Raw genomic sequence first — 23,732 nt, 5'->3', positions numbered from 1 at the left:
CTACACGCTGCCTCTCTCTTACTCTCAAATGAAAACAATAGCTGGCTAATTGTGCTTGGTTGACATAATGGACTAGCATACACAGCTGGAGGGCTGAGCACGAACCGCAGATCCCACCTGTGCTGAGTCGGGCCGGGGCTGATAGAGATCTCTAGCACCAACACGTCTCCAGCCTTTGTCTGAGGAATTTGCTGTGTCATCAGCAGGCTACACAAACCACCTTACTTAGCTCTTTTGAAGAGCTTTGGGTGAATTATTAACCACTGTAGTCTGACAATGGAAACCACCATATACTGTATGTCTTTGGTAAAAACAACAAAAAAAACTACAAAAATGTCTCACTAAAAAGCCTATTTTATCAGGTAGCCTTGAAAATGTGAAACGACCAAAGTTAAAAAAGCCAGGCACATTCCAGGACTGTGAGATGGTGTCTGCGCCATCTCCCTTCACTAAATGCCCCACTAGGTGAGTCCCTCCAGACCTCTGGTTCTGCCAGCAAATCTGTGCTCAACCAAACCTCCTAAACTGCTGACAAACCAAACCGTGGGCTTAAACACTGACAAAGAAAGAACATAGCGGTCTTTCTGAGGCAGACTCCTGCCTACATCCTGGCTGGGGGGGGCATACTGTTTGATTTCAACTGTCTGAGATTGACCTTTGACCCCCAAAACATGTACAGTTGTGCGCTGAAGGCCCTGGGTCTCTCCACATTCACAAACGACATTTAAGAAAGCACAACTGGTGACAGGTTGGCCTCGGTTTTTCCTCCACTTTAAGGAAATGACATACATAATTTTTTATTATGAATCAAAAAAGGCACTTCCTACATATTCCCTAGTATCGTACACATATATAGGACATACGCTTTTATGAAGGTATATTTGCCTGCATGTTTTACAAGCGCAGACACAGTTATATATGCTGAGTATGTATATGTTTCTCATCACAGAGTAACATAATTATATATGTCAGTTCCACACAAAGAGTTGGAAACTCTTCCAGTAACAGCCAGCGACCACCAGTTTTGCACTTAAAACTAAAGGATACGAAAATATTAATAAATTATTAATCAGCAATGTCAGTTGGAACAAGACCCTGGTTTGTTTCTTATTTTTAAAGGAAGTAAAGATCACAAAAGCATGAGCTCTGTGTGAGTTTTAAGGGTGCTTTTGTAAACTCAATCTCAAAAATGGGTGGTGTAACAGGAGAGCCAACCAGTTTCTGGTTGCTGCGTTTGTGATTCTTACTTGCCTTCTTGCTGAATATGTAAACATGTTGAACACAGCAAAGTCTATGGGCGGGCCAAGAAAGCAGACTGGGTGGCATTCTCTCGTGCCAGCTCCTCTCTCTTGTTCAAAAAACCTTAACTGAATTTCCTCTTTCACCTAAGTGTGTACATCTGTGTGCGTATGTATGTGAGAAAGATCACCTCCATCAAGATTTCAGCCCAATTTGAAATAGCACAACTTCCCAAAAGGTGTATCCCAGTAACACACTGGTCGTTAATGCCACACACACACACACACACACACACACACACACACACACACACACACACACACACACACACACACACACACACACACACACACACACACACACACACACACACACACACACACACACACACACACACACACACACACACACACACACACACACACACACACACACACACACACACACACACACACACACACACACACACACACACACACACACACACACACTCTCAATTCCCTCTGCTTCCTCTCGCTCTCTGCCACCCATCTGTTAGGTGAGATTGCTGCTGATGTCCAGGGCTTGCTGGTACACCTGAGTCATGTCCTCCAGGTCCCCCAGCAAGGAGAAGCTGCCATTGTCTCCCGGGGAGCCTTTCTTTTTCGGGCCACGGCTGAACTTGGGTCCCTGGTGCGGCGGGGCTGCCTGGAAGCCCTTATAGTTGGCGAGCTGCAGCAGGTTTTCAGCCGAGACACAGGCCCGGATGTTTGGGCGGAGGTGGGGGGTGGAGGGATGCCATTCAGCCCCTTTGAGGGAACTGGGCGACAGGGACAGGACGGAGCTGTCCTCCCCGACTATACTAGAGGGTCGACTCTGACTGCGGGACAGACCAGAGTCAGTTGAAGGAGGAGGCTCACCAAGGACCCCAGCCACTGCTGCCGCCGAGGGAGGCCCGCTGTAGGTGGAGTACTTGCCGTTTCGTTTCAAGATGCCCTTTCTCCCCATCACTCTCCTAGGCGGGGAGGTTGCTAACAGAGACATACTGGTGCCCCCTAAAAGCTCGGAGGACTCACTGCGCTCTGGTGAAGAGTAGTACCCTGATTCCCGCTGCTGGTTGTTCTTCAAGATGCCTTTCCTGGGCAAAGAGGGCACCATCTTAGCTGGGGAGCCTCCTCCCAGACTCGGCTCCTCCTCCTCTTGATCCGGGCTTGATGCTTCCTCTCTACCTTCGGCTTGTTGAGGCAGTGCTGCCTGGCCCAGTTCCCCCTCTTCCAGACTGGCAGACCGCTGATCCCCAGTAACCCGGGTCTTCAGGATCCCCTTGGGTCTCTTCAGACCTGGCTTGTCTTCTGCTCCACAGTGGGTCTGTCCTGCCTCGACATTTTCCTTCTTGGACTTTTTGGGCCTCTGGCGCAGCAGCTGGGGCAAGGCTGCAGCCTTAGCTCCAGAACCACGTGGCTCAGTGCGGTTCTGCCAGTCGATGAAGCGGGCAAGCATGGGCGAGCCCCCGTGGTCGTGTTGGGTCTCGCAGTCACACACACTGTTCTTCCAGCCCCAGTTTACCCACCAGTGGTTGGCTATGTCCTCCACTGTAGCACGGCGCTCAGGGTTCACCATCAGCATCCAGCGGATCAGTCCACGGGCATCTAGCAGGATCAGACCAAGAACAATCTGTGAGTGTCTCATACTACACACAACTTGGCGTAGTGGCGTGGATGATAATTAAGGTAATAATTAAGGACGTATGTAAAGTTGCAGTTATTTAATTTAGAGGCTTTTAAAAACAACTGCAGTACTTTTACACCTTAATAAAAGTATTAGTCACTAAATATTTGACATAGTATTTTTCCATTGTTCAGTGTAAACCACATTATTGCATCTTCCAAAATTAACACCATGTGAATGTGACATTCAGAACTCAATGGGCATTAAAAAAATATTTACCAACTGCTCTGAGAGAAATGAATTTTATTTGGCATTTTTGCATTCAGTTCCTACCATATAACTGATTTCCTGAACCAATTAGACTTTACATTAAAGAAAGAATAATCTGTTAATAAGTAACAAAAAAAAACAATGACAAGTATGACAGGTTTGTAGCTATAGAGATATAATTGAGTTTCTTTATACTGTATGGACAAACATCAAATGTAATTGCTTGTGCAGATTCAATGAGAAATATAAACAGAGGTTCCTGCTGTACCTGAGGACTGAGTGGGCTCTTTGTACTCGCCGTTGCTAATCTGGCGAATGAGGTTCTTGTGGTCTCCCCCATCAAATGGCATGGTCCCATAGACCAGGGTATACAGCAGCACCCCCAGAGCCCAGCTGTCCACCTGAGGAAAACAAAAAGAAGGTTACAAACTTGCTTGACCCATGCCAGTACTCTGGTGGGGAATGCCCCCCCCCCCCCCCCCCTCCCCCCCTCTCTCCTGCCTCTGTCAAGCAGAACCTAGCACTTTCTGACCCACCAACCTAATTCAATGTGGCTTTCTAAGTAAGCGGTTACATAAAATTTTGTGTCTGGGGCAATGAGGAGGGACAGAGCCACGTGGGAAGTGGTAGGAGTGGAAGAGGGTAATGAGTCCAGCAGAGGTGATATCCTGGCCCTGATTACTCGCTGGAGACAAGTTGCTATTCAGTCATCAGCAGATGACTTGTCTCAGTGTGTATGTAAGAGTGTGACAAAGGAGGACATGTGTTGACTGTGGTTAAGGGAGGCTTAAATGTCCTGAGGAATGTTCTTCTGATGGCAGTAGCTGAAGCTTTGATACATAGTCTAGGAAGAGGAAATCAGATAGGGCCAGTTAAGGACCTAGTGTACTTCCTCTAAGGATCTGGACCCACATCAGGAATGTTTCTCTCTCCTGTTGCCATTGGTCCGTTCCCGAGGGTGAGACAGGGCAGGCACTATTGTTGTGTTCTATTTTCGTTTCTTGTGTTTGCTGTAATTTGTGGCCTCACCCCAACTGTGGTTCTGTAATTTCGATTGCAATCGGACTGCTGTAGTTTTTAGCACTCTGGAGTAAATTATAGTGAATTACGCTAAATTGAACGCTTGGACTTGAATATCTAAAAATGCTATTTTTCCCCCTCTGTTGCTTTGTTTTATGTAACTGATGCGATTTTAGAGACGACGCCCTTCAGAATGAGTCTGGAATGGCCAGAAAAGTAGTTTTGGGGAGACATTTTCACTCTTTCTTTAACCAAATCTATTTGACATTGACCAGCATCTCTTTGAGGCTGTGGAAGCTCATTCTGATCCCATTAAGAAGAAGAGAAAATGAGGAAAAACTATCCTCCATTTTCTTCACATCAAAGTACCCAGACATCGTATGAAGGGGAGGACGGAAGGGATGCAGACAGTATCTGAGCTGACCCACAGTGGAGTTGCAAGAGAGACATTAATCCCATCAAAGAAGCAGAAAATGAAGCCTTACCACCTCTTTGTGTTCAGCCTGTGTGACGATAATCAGTAGTGAAATAATAATGATATAATCTATATAAGGTTGAAAAATCTAGGAGGTTCATACCAAATTAAACAGCCAGGGAGGACAATGATGGATGATGGATACATAAACGGAAATCATGTCCTGGAAATTATGTTCACAAACAAACAGCTGGGATTTTTGTCAATGTCATTGTTGGCCTCACCTCTGGGCCACGGTAAGGTCTCCCATTGACGATCTCTGGTGAAGCATAGAGCGGGCTGCCACAGAAGGTTTGCAGCAGCTTGTCCTTATGGTAGAGGTTGGACAGCCCAAAATCAGCAATCTACGGAAACAGGGCTACATGTGAATTTTATACTAATCATGTGATTGTTAATCCCTCACACATAGATCATTTGAGGCGGGGTATTATAGTCCTGTGGGTCGCAGATCAAGGGGCAAACTAACCTTAATATTACAGTTTTCATCCAGTAGCACATTTTCCAGTTTCAGATCCCTGTGCACCACTCCATTCTGAAAGACAATGAAAACAAGTTTGATGGATGAATCTATAGATGCATTATTCATGAGTGATGGCTCCAAGTAATAAACAGTCCATTGTATTAAGAGATGATTTACTCTGACAAAAAGAAAGTGTGTGGTTCTCGGGGGAAATCAAGGCAGCCTGTTGGTCTAGTACTCTTTGATTGGTCTTGTCCCCTCTGGGGTCTACATGCTGACATGTGCTGTGATTTTCATTTTAAATCAACTCACATATGTCACATAAACATGAGCCTGTAATTACCATCCTGTATGAATGATGTTCTCACAACATCTAGGGATTAAAAAACAACTATGCTGTTAAGCCTGGTTTTTTTAAAAACCCTGGAATTAACATGTGGTATGCAGACAGACAGAACCCAGTTCAGATGCGGAGGAGTAACTCCATCCGTCTCTCCACCCCCAAGGGTTGTGTTCTGCATCGCATCTCCCATTGGTTATTGCCTGGCAGGGAGCTTATGTTCACATGATCCTGATTGGTGGATACATGGAATAAATTGTTGTTTGCCTGTTGTGTCAGTGACTCACATCACCCCACCCGGTGTGAGGTTGTGCTTGGTAAGGATGATTCATCATTCATGGCTGTCTGGGACTCTTCTATCTGAGGGCCATGACATCATCCCTATCTCCAGCTGGGAGGAGGATAGCAAGAGGGGAGCCCATCCAAACAAGCCCTGGGACCTTGGGTTTTTAATGGGAGTTAGTGAGGTGTGGAACAGGGGTTGACAAGGGTGTGGCTATAACTAAATCTCTTGGGAAAAGCTTTGGGGGTATCTCGGGACATCCATCAGTGTGTCAACAGATGAGGCCAGAATTAATGCAGGAACTGCTTGGCGCACTGTAATCGGAGTGTAAGCCTGAATTAAACTGGACTGTGTTCCATCTTCACTCAGAAACAGATGACTCCCTAACACCAGCGCCAAGAAAAGCATACTGTGTAGGGCCTGCAGATTAACTGGCAATATAGCTGACTGTGGAGGTGCATGGTTAATGTTACAATAAGCATGCTGTGGCCTGGAAAACAAAGTCTGGATGCGTGTGAGAGAGGCAAAAAAATTAATGTTCATGTTTTTATTTGTGTTTTTATATTGGAAAGGGGTTTCTCACCTTGTGGCAGTGGTGCACGGCGGAGACTATCTGTCTGAAGAAGTGTCGTGTCTCCCGCTCGCTCAGGCGCCGGCGCTCGCTGATGTAGTCATACAGCTCGCCCTTGCTGGCGTACTCCATCACAATCACGATCTTGTCCTTGTTCTCAAACACTATGATAAGAGAGAAATGATAAGAAAACAAGTCCATTAATATATACTTCCAGGAATATTCCAGGCTTATTCTATCGTATTAAAATTACAAATTAACACTGTTATGTAAAGAGCAGAATAAATCTGTGCACCCCCCTTTAGTTTTGGTGCAGGAATACAAATTCCAGAGGAACACATTACATATCTACATTTCTCCCAGGGTTACATCACCCAAACCCCACCTCATGTGTCTGGCAACTTCGCAACATTGAAGGGAGGGGCTGTTAACTCAATCAAGCCCACTCCTCGGAGACCAGAGCAATCGGAGAGCAGTGAAAACAGACATAAAACAGGAACCAAATCATAGAGAGAAGAAGTTAGCTTTGCAGACAGAGGGTACACTATAGTGTCAAGTAATGCCCTTGACACATCACACTTCAACTTCACGTCAAGTCAACACATTTCACAACACACTCCCACATTCTTATCTACCATACTGAGTGTCCATATCACATAGACTACTGTACAACAGTTAATTGTTGCAACACAGGGCTACTTCCCCTTCTCACAACAAAACTGGGCTCATATTAACTCAGAAACGTAATGCATTACTCAACATGAGTAAGAGCATCCTCTTTTTATTCTAAGCTGTCTCATATATTTCTGTGTGTTTTAATAATGGGAGGGAAGTAGGTGTTGGATTTATACATGACCAAAATAAATTAAGAATAAAAAAAGCAAACAATGCTCAAGATCGATATGACTTTTAGAAGAGACAAACAAACGATATCTGACAGTATTACTTGAATTAAAATGGTGACTTGTTACACATCTGATGACCGGAGAAAGTAATGTTATTACAGTGGTATTACTGTAATGCATTCCTATCCAAGTGCAGCCACCAAAACATCATTCTGTGTCAGTATTTAGCCTTCTGGTGTATAATTTTAACTTGGCAACATGACATAAGGGGAATGAAAATGGTTAGACAGGGAGAGAAGGCGAGAGAAAGACAGAGGGAATGACTGAGGAGATGACAACTACACAGTCAGCCATGTCCTCCCTATTGTGTGGGTTGATTTTCCCACACAGCAGGGTCACTTAGGGTGAGGGCCTCTGCTTTCTGCACCCTTGAGTGAGCACCTTCATAGTTTGTCACACTACTTTCCTCACCCCCTTCCCATGGTCCTTTTAAAGATATAATCCTCTACAAAAACACACAGTTGCTGAGTGATTGTAATGCTCCCTGATTGTGACTGTCTGGCTGCTTGGAAAGTAACAGGCGGGAAGCCAAGCAGCCGGGAGGGCAGTAGAGATTCAGCCCTCTGATTCGTGGACAGAGTGGTGACCTGACGTGACATTCTCGGAGATCCTAGGTGGGGTTGTGCTTTGAGGGCCCATTCTCAACTTGCACTCCCATTTACCTTTGACCCCTGGTGGTGAAATAATTACCTGGCTTACCTAACTTGGGTTTGTTACAGCCTGTTGGGTACGCCAGCTACCACTATAGCCTCGCTGTCACTCACTGGGCTTTGTTCACAGGTCAGGCCCTCACATCTGACTAATTAGCACCTATTGTTCTAGTGCCTGCTAGTACTGATGATTGACAATGTTGCAAGCTTGCATAGGGGGCATGAAGAGTGCTGTTACAAAGTGTAATACAGAAGAGTGGTAAAGTACTATTGATGCAGACAATAAATAAGCAAGTGTCTGAAACTTGATTCGTATTACCTCAACAGGGTATTTATTGAATATGTTATTATTTATAGACCTGAGCTACCATAACAAAAGATCTTCAGAGTTTAAATAAGTAGTAAATAGTAAGCTTATGTCTAGGGATGTCCGATAATATCGGCCCACCGATATTATCGGCCGATATTGAGTTAAAAATGTAATATCGGGAATTATCGGTATCGGGTTTTTACAACCGATGTTAGTTCTGTAGGCTTCAGCATTTCCGAGTGTACCTGAATGCAACACGGGCCGTAGGCTTCAGCATTTCCGAGTGTACCTGAATGCAACACGGGCCGTTTACAAGCGCGTGCTTGATGACGTATAACAACAACACGCTTCACTCGTAGGTTGCTAACCGTGGCTAACAAGCTTCAGCTCGCCCGGTGCATGAGTTGTCCGTGGTTTGGAAGTATTTCCAAGTGTCACCTATTAACAGTATATGTGCGCTTTGCAATGACTGCAAGGCGTTAGTTATGAGAGGAGGAAACAAGGCGTCTTCCTTTAATACATCACATTTGATCACTCACCTCAAGAAGAATCATGCGGAGTTAAACGCTACATCTGTGCAGCACAGTGATGAGAAGAAGCAACAGCCGACACCGAGAAACAAACTTTTTCTATCGTTCAAGATGCCGGATTCACCAAACGTGTGGAGTTCCTGGAGCCCCGTTATGTCTGTATAACGCCCAGTCACAAGTGTTTCTCAGACCATTGTTTACCCGGACTGTACAGCGTTGTTTACCGTCACGTCGAGAAGGTAATTTCTGGTGCTGTATCCATTAGATCCAATACAGGTTAGCATGTTGAGCTTGACTGCTGATTTATTGATTGTATTATTTGTCAAGTTACGGCCGGTTACTCAGTCTGGAAAAAGAGAACTAAGTTTGTTTACTACTGTGGACTGAAGCTATGCATCTTCCTTGTTGTGATGTTGTCTGTAGTGTTGTTTGAGGCAAAATATTCTCTCTAAAAACACAAACAAATAAATGAATGGCACTTTTTTCAATAGCTTATTTTGTACAGACTGTGTTTACATTTGAAAAGCCGTGTTGCATTTATGTATGCATCCAGTGGGGCATCACAATAAAATTAGGCGTAATGTGTTAATTCCATAATAGGTGATATGTGATGAATTTTGGTGTAAAAAGGCTGCATATATCGGTATCAGGTGATATCGGTATCGGGTGATATCGGTATCGGGTGATATCGGTATCGGAAATTAAGGGTTGGACAATATCGGATATCGGATATCGGCAGAAAAGCCAATATCGAGCATCCCTACTTATGTCACCCTTGAGGCGCACTCACACTGTCCATCCGTACCGTGCCCCGTGCTTGAGGGTACTTGTCCCCCCCTCCATCTCCCCCCGCAGCCCAAGCCCATTTGTACTCACACTACCTGGCCTTGGCGCGAATGCTTCTTGCTGCCTATACGTCATCAAGCCGTAACACATCACACGCATTGATTGACATCATCGTGATGCGTCGCTTTGTTTACAAAAGCGCACAGCCTTTTGGCCACACAATGGAAAGCAGCGCAGAAAACATGGTAACGTTTTTGGCTTTTGGCTTTTTTGCAGTGCAGTATAATGAATACAATAACAAATGGTGGCCCTTTACTCACAGCAGGGTGAATGGATTTATGTCTATTCTAAATTTTCCTCCTTTTTCCCCTTTACTTCCAATGGAATAGTTCAACATTTTTGGGAGATACACTTATAGATTGACAGCTAGCAGCCTGTTAGTATAGCTTAGCTTTAAGATTAGAAAAGGGGAAACAGTTAGTCTGGCTCTGTCCCAAGGCAACACAATCTGTCTATCACCACCTCCAAAGCTCACTAATTAACAAGTTATGTCATTTAGTTAATCCCTACAAAAACGTGTTACAACTTCTGACAATTTTTTGACTGGGAATCGGATAGTTCGGCTGAGCTAATGGCTCAATAAGTGTACATGATCTATACGGCGTGGGCTATTGAAACTGTTCCTTTGACTTGTGTCTGTTTTTTCAGGCTGAGCTTTACAGCATCAGTCACGTAGATGTACATGCTACAAACATTTTTGTCACATGTATCAATTTTTACATTTACAGCATTCTTTAGAATTGACTATTTGTTTTAAATAGTGGCCCTAGGGTACTTAGTTATTATGCCTGAGGAGCGAAGAGCAAAATCTGCTTTAAAATGCCTCGCACACATAGACTGTATGCTCGCACAGCATGCTGATGGATGCAGAATGTGAGGGAGTGGTAAAAATCACACACACACACACACACACACATCTGGTTTAGCTTTGCTTCACACAAGGCAGTTAGCAGGGGCTGTTGAAGAGGGTGTTGCCGGATACACAAATCTTGGGCCCTCCTATACATCTCTAAGGCAAGGCTGGGTGTAGGCCAGGCCACAACAGTAAACGCTGGGTTTGAGGAGAAACACCAAAGAGCGAGAGCTATGAGTCTGGTCGAGTTTGTTGGTGGAGTAGGCTTCTTATAAAGGACTGCAGCACACATAGGAACACTACACAGTCTCCTTGGAGTTTATAAAGCTTGGTGTTCTTTTAATCATTCTCCTACAAAACACATTTAACTTGGCTGCACTTCAGCCCTCCAGCTGACTACTGGCAAATCCCCATGACAAATAGTCATGTTTGTCACGTATTCACATTGCTGATAACAACCTGGGGACTTTGACACTGAACAAAGGACAGTGGGTAAACCAGTTGGGCAGTGGCACACAACCGGCTGCCATTGTGCCAGGGCAGCTATCCTGAAAGGGGCATTGAAACTGTTTGTTGACACAGGCATAGAAATAGTCACGAGTCACAAATCATATGAAACCAACTCACACTGCAGCGCCTTGTGACTTTAATTGCCTGGACAGACTACCCAGATGACCCAGACTACATTATAAGATATGATTAATTGCAAGCAATATGTTGAAAGAATTCAATGGGAATTTTTAACCTTTACACTCACCATTAATTCTAATCTTGGTTTTCTTCCAGTGAAATTAGGGTAATTCAAAAAGGACTCATAAAAAAAAGGAACCATTTGAGCTTGACTTAGAAGGCTTTGATATTTAGAGAGGTACTTCCTGGGTTAGATATATGTTGATGTTGCTCTAGGGAAGGCTTAAGGCCTTTCTTCCCTCTTCATAGCACTAAACCAGAGTCAGACAGGGTGCATGCCTGGGTTATTAAGGTCAATTCAGTGTCTCCCTCGCCACACACACACACACACACACGCACACACGCACACGCACACGCACACGCACACATGCACACAGGCTCATACATAGAAACAAATATACAAGGACTTATGCAGACACACAAATCTGCAAACACACATACACAAGTACAGTATGGTTCCCAGCTGCAGTTGTCTCTTAAGCATCAGCAGATGTCTGGCCCTGAGATCAAGACCAGAGAAGACAAGAGATGAGACCTCTTAGATGTGGGAGAGGCAATCCCTTAGAATACCACCACTCTTACACACACAAACTTTCAGTGCACACTTGCACACACACACACACATTCAGAGAGATCCAGATGCACACTGTCAAAGCCATCCAGACTTTTACTGGCCCAGGCAGCCAGACAGAGCATAGAAGATGAATAACATCCCAGAGCTGTAGTCCAGGTCTTATTATGACATCTGCATGTCATAACATGAGTGCTGAATGAGCTGAGGGAGGGGTGAATTTTGGACTTGTGGTTGTGTTTATGTGCATCCAAGGCAGGTGACTGTGTATGATTTGTCATGTGCTTGGGTGTAGTTTCAGACATGGAGCAAACCCTCACCTTCATATATAGAGATGATGTGTGGGTGGCGGAGGGATGACATGATCTCGATCTCTCGGCGGATGTGAACCATGTCCTGCTCGTCCTTGATCTTCTCCTTCCGTATTGACTTGATAGCCACCTGGAAACAGAGGACAAAAGACACTTTGACCAGCTGACTTATAGCAACATCAACTTTAGATTTCTGAGTAACAGATAGCTTGGGTAAATATACATTTTCCTTTATGCACACTTAAAGTGATTACGTTTGGAACGGGAAATAGACCAAAAGAAAACTCTAAAATAAGACGACAGCACATTTATGTTACATTCATTATCTTATCAGTGAACTTTAAAATGTGCATGGCTTGTAGAGTACATACCGCTATCCATGTAACATCTATAACATGTGAGCCAACTCAGTATGTATGCTAAATATATTTTCCTATTACCTGTGCACTTCATCCCCCTCATTTACCTCCCCTCTCAGGGATCCTGTGAGACCTGAATAACAACTTTTAACCTCCTCATCAGCCCATGTTGATATGCCAGCCAGATGAGTCAAAAACAGAGGAGGTGTCACCTTAGTCTTACACTGTATAATTTAGTCAGCCACTTTTCTGTATGGAGCAAAATTAAGGTGAAAAACAACCTGACATGTGATGCCATAAAAGAGGCTTGTTTGTACTCTTTCAGGGACTGGGCCTCGATTTAACCAGGTATTAATAAGTGTTTGGGCTTGGTCTCTGATCTGGACTCCCAACCCATCTCTAACAGAGATCAGAAGTCAGATTCGCATAGTGAAATGTGAGGTTTCCATAGCAACCACCTATCCGGAAACAGCTGAGGTGGTATGAAGATCAGAGTGCTCCTCCATAAATCAGATGTCAGTATTACATAGCAGTGTTTCCTCCCCTTTCAAAAACGTCTTTAAAAAAGACCCTCCAACACTACCTGATCTCTTAAACTTAGTCATTCTGATTAACAACAGCTAATGGCCTACTTCTGAAATAGCCTGAAAAGATGACCTGCTGGGAGTTTTATGGAGGAATCAACAGAATGGGCAGGGGTTGAGGAAGTGATTTAGTCTCCTTGCCTTGCCAATGGGCTCAGCAGTCAACAACTACACTTGATTTGACGGTTTTTCACTGTCATGGCAATGCCACCAGGGTAAGATTCAGCCGCAAGTGGATGCATTCAAACCTCTACCCTATGTACTCTTTAAATGAGAAGTTAGCTGCCTTTTCCGAAGACACCAATTGAGAGTAGACAGTCTAGCACGTCCCTATAATTGTAGCCTAAACATTCTGGATTGATTCCTGTGTTTGCTTTGATCCGGCCTCTATAGAATCTGTTCGCTGCAAATTCTGTTAGTTTAAACTTTTGTCCTCTCCTAGCTAAGCGGTTGTATTCTGAGGAGCCCAGCTTTATTCCATTGAGCAGAAACCACAGGCAGTAGCGAATGCCAAGCTAATTACCGTGTACATCAATAAAAATAACCAAACCGGAATAGTTCCCTTCCAGAGCATGCCTTGATTACATAGAATTTAAAGAAATGATACCATAATAAACAAGATGGGGTCCAGGGGGTCTACATGCTGTGTTCATAAATGGTAAAAGTTGTTAACACTGATGTTTTCCTTTACCTCATCAGATTCATCAACGTTTTACCACTGATCCCCCAAAATGTTCGTAACATTTTTGACTCTGGTGTTTAACAGGGAGGCAGAAAGTGACTCACCTTCCTGGATTTAATGTAGGAATTAATTCAGGAATTTATTAATTTAGGCAACAACTGAGAAATTATCTCCAAAAGTTAAATGCAAAGGCAAGTAAACCCCCTCTGCATAACTGCTGCCTAAAACGAAAATGGTATGGTATTGTTTTCTCCACAAAGGGCAGTAATGAATCTTTAACAGCCATGATCTTCATTCCACACTGTATGTTAACTCATTGAATAAGCCAGCTCTCCCACATTGGGCTTGAGACAAAGCCAGGTATCTCTTGTGTATCTCCTCATGTTCCCCTGCCCTGACCCCGATGTGGATCATTAAACAGGACTGCAAAACAGCCACTTGCCAGCTGGCCGGGCAGGCTGACACAGCTACGCTTGTCCTTAAGTGGATCCCTATTACTGTCACTCACAGTAAACAGGCAATGCACTTCTGTCTATGCCGGCCCCTGCCAGGTATGGGGCCTGCTTCGTCCACCCCCCACCCCTCCTTGATCACAACAGAGCCGTTTGAAGTGAAAGTCCATGTCTCGCTTCACTAGAGCCTGACATCTTCCTGTGCTTTCTCAGGCCATTAAAATAGATGAAGTATTTATCACAAGCTCACCCTTCTCTGTGTTCTCTAAAGATCATGATCATCTGTTGCGTTGAGTGTGTGTGTGTGTGTCTGAGTCAGAGCAAGGGGGAGGAAGAGGCCTGTTACTTTTCCAGAGAACTATATTCTCAAACACAGCCAGGAATCATAATACCTCATCAACTGCACCACATATAGAAGAGGAATGTCAATGTTTTCCCCTCCCGCGTACCTCTCCAGTGGATCCATTGTTAGGGAGTGATGTAATCTGGTGCTTTAAGCTCATACTAATATGACTCTGTAACGGTCTAACCTCTTTAACTGAGGCTGTCCTTCTCTTGTTATGGTGTCGGGGTTCCCTGTGTTTCTGTGCTAACTGCCCACCCCCTCCTGTCCATGATGGATCCCCCATGCAGGATATTAACCTTCCCCTACAATCTCTCTTCCTGCTGTGGATGGCCTTTCATGTGTCATTGCCCATTTTAGGCCTGGCTGTCACCACAACCTTTTTTTTCCACTCTAGTAATCTGGATGCAAATAGTACATTAAGACACACCCAGTCTCTTTCTGTCACGAGTATACAAACATTAAACACATCTTCAAGAGGTTTTGTGCTCGTGTCACATATCCCCACTATGATATCTATGGTCAACTGCACTCTATATAATGTTGTGGTTTCCACTGAACTGCCCAGTGCTGCAACATATGGCTTTGCAGATTAAAGCAGACAGTCACTCAGTTCCACTTTCGCTGACATTCTGAATGTGCCCACATCTAATCAATCTTCCCCCGAGTGCCTTCAGCTCCTTCCCCACGTGCATACAAACAGTCACACACAAAACCTTCTCAGTCTGTTTCCTCACTTAGTTCTCTCTGCTCATCTAATTTGGTTTGTGGAATGAACCAGGAAACGTACTGGGAGACAAGATGATTGCATAACAGTCTCACCACACAGCTGTATCTGCCATATAGACACAAGGGACTAACTTTGAGTCAGAGTTCAAGTAAACTCTAGCGATGCAGTGCCAGACACACGTGGACCGTGAGGTGGCCAGCAGTCACGCTGTCTATTTTCTGCTGGTACTCCATGTGCAGAGGCGTTAATTCTCAATGGACTCCCCTAAGGTATACAAACTCCCACGTGAAACACAGTGGTGCAAGGAAGTCCTATACTTTGCTGAGATGCTATTTCCAGTCTGAATGCTATGACCAGGACATTACAGCAGATTACAGGAGAAAGGAAGGTATTAGGCCACTGAGGTTTGACCTACCAATAATACTGACAGGTGTATATTATGTCCAGTCCATTTATATCAGTGAGGGTAGGTAAATAACAGAAACACCTGTCTGTATAATGCAATTTCAGAGTTAAAAAAAATCCAAGAAATTAACCAAATTAAAAAATGCAGCCAATTTGAGTTATCTTAAGAAAACAATATCTCAAAAACTCTCATGTCTAAATAAGATATGTAGACCCTTCTGGTCAATATGCATTGGGCAATTTTAAAATGCTAGTGAAAGTAAAACACTTCACATTAGAGCTGCTGCCATGGTAATACTAAATAGGAAAACATACTGAGAACAGGACAGGGATCTAAGTGGGACAGGAGGAGGGTTTGTGGTCCCCCTAGCAAGCATGCATTTGCCAGGAGCTATGACACCATTGGGGGATGTTGTTGACTTATACTAAGTTTCCCCCTGGCATTCTCAGTGCACGGAAAGTTCCTCATGTCCTGCCAGAGTGGGCACAGGGGTCAAATTTGAACACACATGGAAATACAGTATTTGGAGAGATGTGCTGGTCTGCAAGGAAATTACAGCAGATGGACAGCCATTTTTATAAAGAAACAGAAAGTGTTGGACTGGCCCATGCAAACACACCCACTCAAACACAACAAAACCGAAAGGATATAGCCGGTGTCTAAATTCTGAACAACAAAATGTGAGTAAGGCCCTAATAGTATCTCTGGGGGACTGTTAGGTGTTTTCCATGATGCTTGGGATCACTGGAGTCACATCAGTCAGTCAGTAGAGATTTGCACTCCAGCATCCGGTGGTGAGGCCCTGCGTAGGACATGGCGTGTGCAGCAACAACTCTCTAGCCCCATGGGCCCTTTTGAGCATTGGGGAATTCCCAAAGGGGAGGACATGCACACGCTTAACAAAGCACTTATTTTAGAACCAGTGTTTTTTTCTAGGGACTACTCATGCAGGCTATGTATACAAGAAGCGCCTGAGCCGACTAAAAGCATCTTGACAGATGTTTACAGCTGCTTAGAGCGTCTCTTAAGTGGCTCACCTCTCTGCCGGAGTGTCGCTCAATGGCCTTCTTGACTTTGCCATAGGTGCCTCTTCCCAGCGTCTCCAGCAGCTCGTAACGGTGTTTCAGGTTATGCTTGTGGTGGTGTTTCTTCACGCCTGAGTTTCTCCGTCCATCACTGCTTGCCGGGGTCTCTTCAGTTGAGTTGCCGGCAGGTAGGGATGGAGCAGGAGGTGGAGGGGAGAGGTCACCCCCCGCCGGTTTACCCGCGGAGGTTTGGCCTCTCTGGGCCTTGGGACAGATTGCCCCCCGGTGGGGCGATAAATAAGCTGTTTCCATTTGACTAGGGAAGTATTTAAACAACCTTCCCACTGTTAAATATTTCAAACTACCTAACTAAAATGAATTGATAATATAATACGTATAGGTCTAATAATAGTAATAATAAATAAATAAATTACAAGGAATAACTTGTGGCCTACTAGTCATAGCCTATTATTAGGCTAGTGGAAACTAACATTTCCAGATTGTCTTGGTTGATCAATTGGCTTTGATCAAAGTGAACAGAGATCACCTATTCATGTTACGCCTATTATCTCTATACTCAATCTACTAATGGATTAAGCACAACTCTATAAGGACATTATTGATCCATAATTACCTGATACATAGTCCTGTATCACTACATACAAATGAATTATATTGCTAATATGTAATAAAAATATGTAGGCCTATTCAGATTTCGGCAGCATGCCGGAATGTGAATACACTTTGGATTTAAAGATGATATATTGGCTATAATGTATGTGTGCGCTCTATCCCAATAATACAAAAAAAGACTAAATCAATCCGTCTGATCTTCTCACTCCTCAATCGACTTGCATGATCTAGCTGTGGTTAATTCTGGCTCGTTCACTTTATCTGTCGTCCTAAACGCTGCCAACATCACCGACTCACATCTAAAAGGCGAGAAAGCTGCGACGAAACCGGCGTTTTGGATGAAGATGACCCTCATTTTGTCCACGGCCCAGGTATTGCTCCTCATTCATCTGGGCTGTCTTTTGTGCGACTGCATGCTCCGTGCAGTAGTCGACGGCGGTAGAGGTGCGCTGTGATCGGACACTATCTCAAGCTGAGACGTTTTGGATGTTGCCATGGTCGTTTTGCTGCTCCCCTTCTTCTTCGCGTGCCCTTGTTCTTGTTTCTCCCCTTTTCTCTCTACCCTCAACGTGAGAGGCTGTGAATAAGACTTGCGAGAGGATCCGAGACCGGAGGCGGAGTTTACGCAGATCTCCTCCTCCTTCCCTGTATTTTCTTTCCCCTCTTTGTGCTCTCTTCTTCCTCACTCACATCTCTGACTGCCGCTGACCAGGGGCGTAGCTGGGATTCATGTACACAGGAGTTGGCCCCCCTCTCCCCTTTAATGTCTTAATATTATCCCCACAGTCATCCATCTCTGTGAAAAATGTCGAATCATTCACAGCTAAAAAACATTTAGCCTAGTATTCACTGATCACAATTTCACAACCCCTTCTTACCTGATTATTACCAACATCATGTTTTCTACCCATTTGTTAATAAACACAATCACATCCATTAAAGGGAAAAAATGACTTCTTTTGCTTTCTTGCTGAGATCAGAAGATCGCTCGCACTCCCATTTTTGTCTAGGGCTAGACATTGTTAGAATGACAGCTGTTTGTGATGGGTAAGTTTGACCGGAGTGTGGCCTGATGCTTGTTTGTTTTTAATTTAAAACTTTAAGTCTATCAATAGGATGTTCTGCCATTTCTGAGGCCTTTGCATCTCTTTTGGGCTGATTAACTTTCATGTAGTAGAGTGAGCTCCCTCAGGGTGGATGGTTTAGTTCAGACTGCCGATATCAATACCAATATAGCAGGCTACTGCATTTAGAATCATCCTTCTGCATTTTATGCATTTCTTTTTATCAGAAGCCCCTCTTTCGAACATTTTCTTACTGGGTTATTTTGGTTGATACTTTAAGTAACTAAGTAATGATATCGAGCCCACTGGAGTGTTGTTTTGTTTAATCCATACAAAAACCCAAGTGAAAAAAACAACATGTTGTGGTTTTACAGGGCACATGTGCTGGACTGTTTCTTGGCCTGGACTCTTGTTGTCATTGTGAGGTTACCAGGCAACCAGCCAAGAAAATAGTGTATTTTCTAAAATGTTTCTTAAATTAATATAGGCTACTGAAAAACATAAAAATACCAAAACACTGCTTGATGTTCCCAAATGCATCCATAATTGCCAACAGTTACACCAAGGAAGGTCTTCTTCAGGTAGAGTTGAGAGCGCAGGGTGGCAGTGTGAGCACACCAGATAATTTTTGATCAAATAATTAGATAATTGACTTACGCACGCATGTTAAATGTTCTGCAAAAACATAATTAGAAAGACTTCACAAGTGGGTCAGTAATACAACATGTACTATACTAACTATGTGCACAACAGCAAGCACTTAATGGCATAAACAATACAAAAAGGGTCAGAGAGGCAGCTACTGGATCGCAAGGCATGCAGTAAGTGACTTGTGACTTGATAAATGTCAAAACAGAAAACCATAGAGACAAAACAATAATGGGACATGATGTAGAGAGTAACGTAAGCATACAATCCTCTTACATTATTACACATTTAACAGTAATTTACGCTATTCCTAAAGATAATCTTCAGTGTTCCAAACATTGGCATGTTTCCAATTACATTTTTTATTTAATGTCTTATTATTATTATTTTTTAAGTTGTTACGGAAACATAAGAGATTGCCATTGGTTTATAGTTGGTGCAGATCAAGATTTTTATTTTCTTAAAAGGTTATCTTAACTTTACAAGACGTGGCATATTTTCTACCATGAGCTGGTGCACCGACTCAAATGAGAAAAAAACCAACTTCCCATTATTGTCTAATGTGTTGGTTTCATTTAAGATCTGGATCAAGATGCAGAAAAAACGTTTTTAACCTTTTTGTTATCAAAACAACAGAAGGCTTGCACAACACTGGTGAAGGTGAAGGTGAAGGTGACTGCTCTCTGACTGCCCTTGTTGATAGCCTACAACAAGATTTGGCAACTGTCATAATGACCTGCATGATATCACTAATTTGATTATAAGCAAAGTTGATCCTCGGGCAAAAGCTGCTGTATTATAGAACTATATGAAGTTTGCCTACAGTTTTGTCAATTATATCCAAGGAAAAATTAAGCACTAGGAAACAAAAGTATAAAATATGTGAAATAGATACACAACAAAATACTTTAGGTATGTGATGGTATATAGTACAATAGTGTGCATTCATACAAATATAATTGATAACAGACACCAACAATATTGGCTCTGTATACCACTGCAATGTTCCTACACTTCCCCTGTGTTTTATATACATTCACCATGCCAAATGAATTCTTATATGCATCTGGTTTTCATACTGAAAGACAATGGAGACGGATCTTAGAAGGGATCATATAATTAATCCCATTTTTTTCATGTGGGCTGCACTATACACTACAGACCACTATAAACACATTTTGTTCATTACCTGAACAAAGAAAATGTGTTTGACGGATTGTTAACCAAAGAAAAAACTCTGTTTAATAACTGACTATTCATTTTCCCTCTATATGTTTATGAGGATGTATTGTGTGTCTGTGGTACTTATTTGAGCTAACCTTTCTGTACTTAATGGCGTATACTATTTTAATGTTATAATATTCTGACAGAGTAATATCAGTTTGCAAAATCCTATATAAATGTAGGGCATTGTAGGAACAAGAATATGTTGAATGTAATTAGTTTGTAGAGATGTTCCTCTATTTTGGCAACTCAGAACATTTCGAAATAGATGTCATCATCATGTGAAAATATTTAGTTTGTTAGATTTGGTATTTGCCTTAGTTTTGTATAATTTCCAAAATGTCTGTAAAAATGTTGATGCTGATATCTTTGCAATATGGGGCAGGTAGCCAACTGTTCTTAGGCACCTTAGAGATTACCATCCGGCCAAACTCTGTCCAACAGTCAGATTGTATTAACTGACTGTATTGGTACTTGTTGCTTGTGTATTTTAGCTGCTAATTACAAAAGGGAAGTCTCCAGGCCCATGTCAAACACTTTCTGATTAAGGTGGGAATCTGTTTTCCCATTGGTCCTGAGAATAGCTGGCATAATTTCTGAGCATCCGTGCCATTTGTTAAGTAGAGTGTCCAGTTATAGCAACACAGACTCTGAGATTAGTATCTGATCTGATTCCTCCCTTGGCCTCATTTGCACTCTGCAGCAAGGACGTAGTTGTTTTGTGTACAAAGAGTGTCGTCACTGCCCTCTTGTGGTGAAAGTTGGGTCACATTAATGTCAAATTCACTCTGTTGTTATTTGTCATTAGACACACACACACACACACACAAACACACACACACACACACACACACACACACACACACACACACACACACACACACACACACACACACACACACACACACACACACACACACACACATGCCAGCTGTCCAAGCTGGAATTGAACCAGTCCCTACAGACTGAGCTGCCGCCTCCAAAAACACAGTATGACAGTACACAATAAACAGAGCATGAAAAAGTCAAACAATATGAAAACATTAAGAGTGTCCTAAAATAATTGACAAGATTACCAAAGAGCCTGGTTGTTGATGTACTGTATAAACTGTTCTCATTCAGTATTTAAACAGATAAACGTAAAAGTATGACTGCCCTGTGTCACTGCCCTCATGAAACCATATAATTCTAGGCAGCACCCAACAGTTTAATGATTCATATGTTGGCCTGGTTATGTTAATGTGTCATCACATGCCACGGTTTCCTGAAGGCACACAATTTTAAACCACCATCTACCAACATAAAAATGCTTTTTGGAAAGAGCTGTAAATCAATGTAACTGCTCTGCTATAGACCATATCAGTGTTTTTGCAGGTTTAACTACTTTTTGCAAGTCCATTAACTACAACTAAAACCCTCACTGGACTGCTGAGCATTTCCAAAGCCTATCTTTTTTTTTTTAGGCTTTCACTCGCAGACATATTTGATTTTGCAAAAGACAGATAATAAAGTTTACTTGTCAAAGTTTTTGTTGCATGACAATTACGGCAGTTCTAATTGTAAGATAAAAATAAAGGTTTAATAACTTCAGAAGATTGCATGATACAATCAAATGCTACAGAACAGTAAGATAATCATTCAACAACTTTTCTTATCGGTATACAAGTGAGGCCTATTATTAATATTATTCACATTTACATTACTGCAAGTGCACTTGTATCAAAATGACCATCAAACCTATTGTATTTACATTATTAATATTAATTGTAAAAAAATAATTGATTTATTAAAATCATTATTCATGCTTTAATATAATTTTAAAATATTGAGCTGTTAACTTTAACTCGCAGTACAATATATTTGGGTATTTATAAGTGCGCTGTTTTTGAAGATGTCCCTTGCCAATTTGGATTCAAAATCTTAATATTTTTAAATTCATGGTTATTCATGGTAGTACATTTCTTAAAAAATAGATGGTACAATTGGAAAGTTGGCAGTAATATAAAGTATGATATGTAGGGAATGGGTAGGGTGCTTGAACGTACAGTACACTAACAGATGTCACAGAGAATGAGAGTCACAATTAGAGTATGACTGTATGCTTGCATATCAATGTGTTCAGTTATACTAAGCTATGGCAGTTAATATAGAGACACTTTCAAAGTGCAACACAAACACCTCTAATATTTATCTCAATTAGGTTTAGAAGTCATACATTATAACAGCTGTCAGGAGAAAAAAAATAATATATGTATGTATTTAAAGTTTATAGTCTGTGATATACTACCTTGGCAGCGCTGCCTGTCTGGAAATAAATCTCCAAAGTCTTAAATTAAGACACTGAAATAAACTGATTTATCCATGGATAGTCAAAATCCCTCTGGTCATAAGAGAGTGAAGGATCAAACGGGGCAGCAACACAGTCATGTTAAAAAGATCTATTTGACCAAATTGATGCTTGATCTACACTAACACGTTTTATGTTCTTCACTTTGACAGTGGAAAGGAGAGGTGGAGCATTTAACCCTGGCATAATCAGATGAGCAGAATGGTGACTTATCAGTAGGCTACAATTTTTCATAATTTCAGTAAAGCAACAGTGGACATACTGGCAGATTGCAGGTGTGAATGTGATGGCACTGAGAATGTGCAGTGTTTTCCTGGTGTAAATTCTCCCCAACAAAGCGTTACACAAGATGCATTTAGTGCCAAAAAACTGTCAATTTGCAAGAGGTGAATGAGACATTTGGTGAGTAAACAGATGGTGCTTTAAGGCTCAGATGAGTCGACAACGCTGGATAGCTGTAAGTTGTTATTCATTTCATACTGCATTGCATTCAGTATCTTGTGTAAAAACAAAGGGGTCCACAGTGGATTCTCTGCATAAACATGCAGCATATGGAGTGTCTATTAATCTGCAGTGGTGGAAAACCCAGTGGAGTTACCATCTGTTAACAACCTGCAAATGTATATATGCACGGTGTATTTCATCTCACAAAAATAAATATCAAACAGTTTTAGCCAAAACAAACAACTCTGGAGTGTATAGAAATATTATATCATATGTCTTTGTTTTATACAGACATATAAGTACCTCTATTAATAATGCTTTTAGGGCTTCGAGCTATAAACTTACATTTCAATAGACGGGGTGGTTTTGCTTTTCAGAAAACCTGAATTATATAGAGATAACCGAGAGACAATAATAACATAAATTAAAATCTTCTTCTGCGTCTTCTGCTTAAGGGTTTTGCGGCAGTTGGCATCTCATAAGTGACAATACTGCCTCCCTCTGGTACTAACAGTCACAGTACATCTCTGGTAGCACCTCCCCTCGTCACAGGCGGTTGGACTCTGCGCTCCCGCGCACGCACGCGTCCCAACAGCGAAGAGGTCTCCACCCCAACACGTGAACTTTAACGTTAACATTAGTTTAGCTAATATTTGTGTTGCTAACGGTGACTTAAAATAACCTCACATATCCTTTGTTCGTTTAATCATGTTCTAAACTACTTTCATCTAAGGACAAAGGTAACATTTAGCTAACATTTTTTTGAATATGTAAAATTGCTTTCTTTCCTCTAGCTAGCAATCGTTGATGTGAGCTAACG

General features: G+C 42.4%; 1 protein-coding gene across 1 annotated transcript; it reads right to left on the bottom strand.

The window, feature by feature from the left end:
- Positions 1-1,661: 1,661 nt before the first annotated feature.
- Positions 1,662-17,381, bottom strand: nuak1b (NUAK family, SNF1-like kinase, 1b). Its single transcript, XM_083915964.1, has 7 exons — positions 16,565-17,381; positions 11,981-12,101; positions 6,318-6,469; positions 5,118-5,183; positions 4,876-4,995; positions 3,425-3,557; positions 1,662-2,867 (listed from the first exon to the last, which is right to left on the bottom strand). The coding sequence occupies exons 1-7, from the start codon at positions 16,862-16,864 to the stop codon at positions 1,774-1,776; spliced, it is 1,986 nt and encodes a 661-aa protein (XP_083772090.1). The 5' UTR covers positions 16,865-17,381; the 3' UTR covers positions 1,662-1,773.
- Positions 17,382-23,732: the final 6,351 nt, after the last annotated feature.

Source organism: Echiichthys vipera, assembly GCF_963691815.1.
Source record: "Echiichthys vipera genome assembly, chromosome: 7".
Classification (NCBI taxonomy): domain Eukaryota; kingdom Metazoa; phylum Chordata; class Actinopteri; order Perciformes; family Trachinidae; genus Echiichthys; species Echiichthys vipera.
This window is presented reverse-complemented; position numbering and strand designations above follow the sequence as displayed.

Bases quoted from the DNA above. Each gene is read 5' to 3' on its own strand.
- nuak1b (XM_083915964.1), bottom strand. From the start codon at position 16,864: ATGGAAACAGCTTATTTATCGCCCCACCGGGGGGCAATCTGTCCCAAG. The intron at 4,996-5,117 runs GTTAGTTTGCCC...CTGTTTCCGTAG, and splicing joins ATGAAAACTGTAATATTAAG to ATTGCTGATTTTGGGCTGTC. The intron at 3,558-4,875 runs GTGAGGCCAACA...TGTTTTCCTCAG, and splicing joins GACCTTACCGTGGCCCAGAG to GTGGACAGCTGGGCTCTGGG.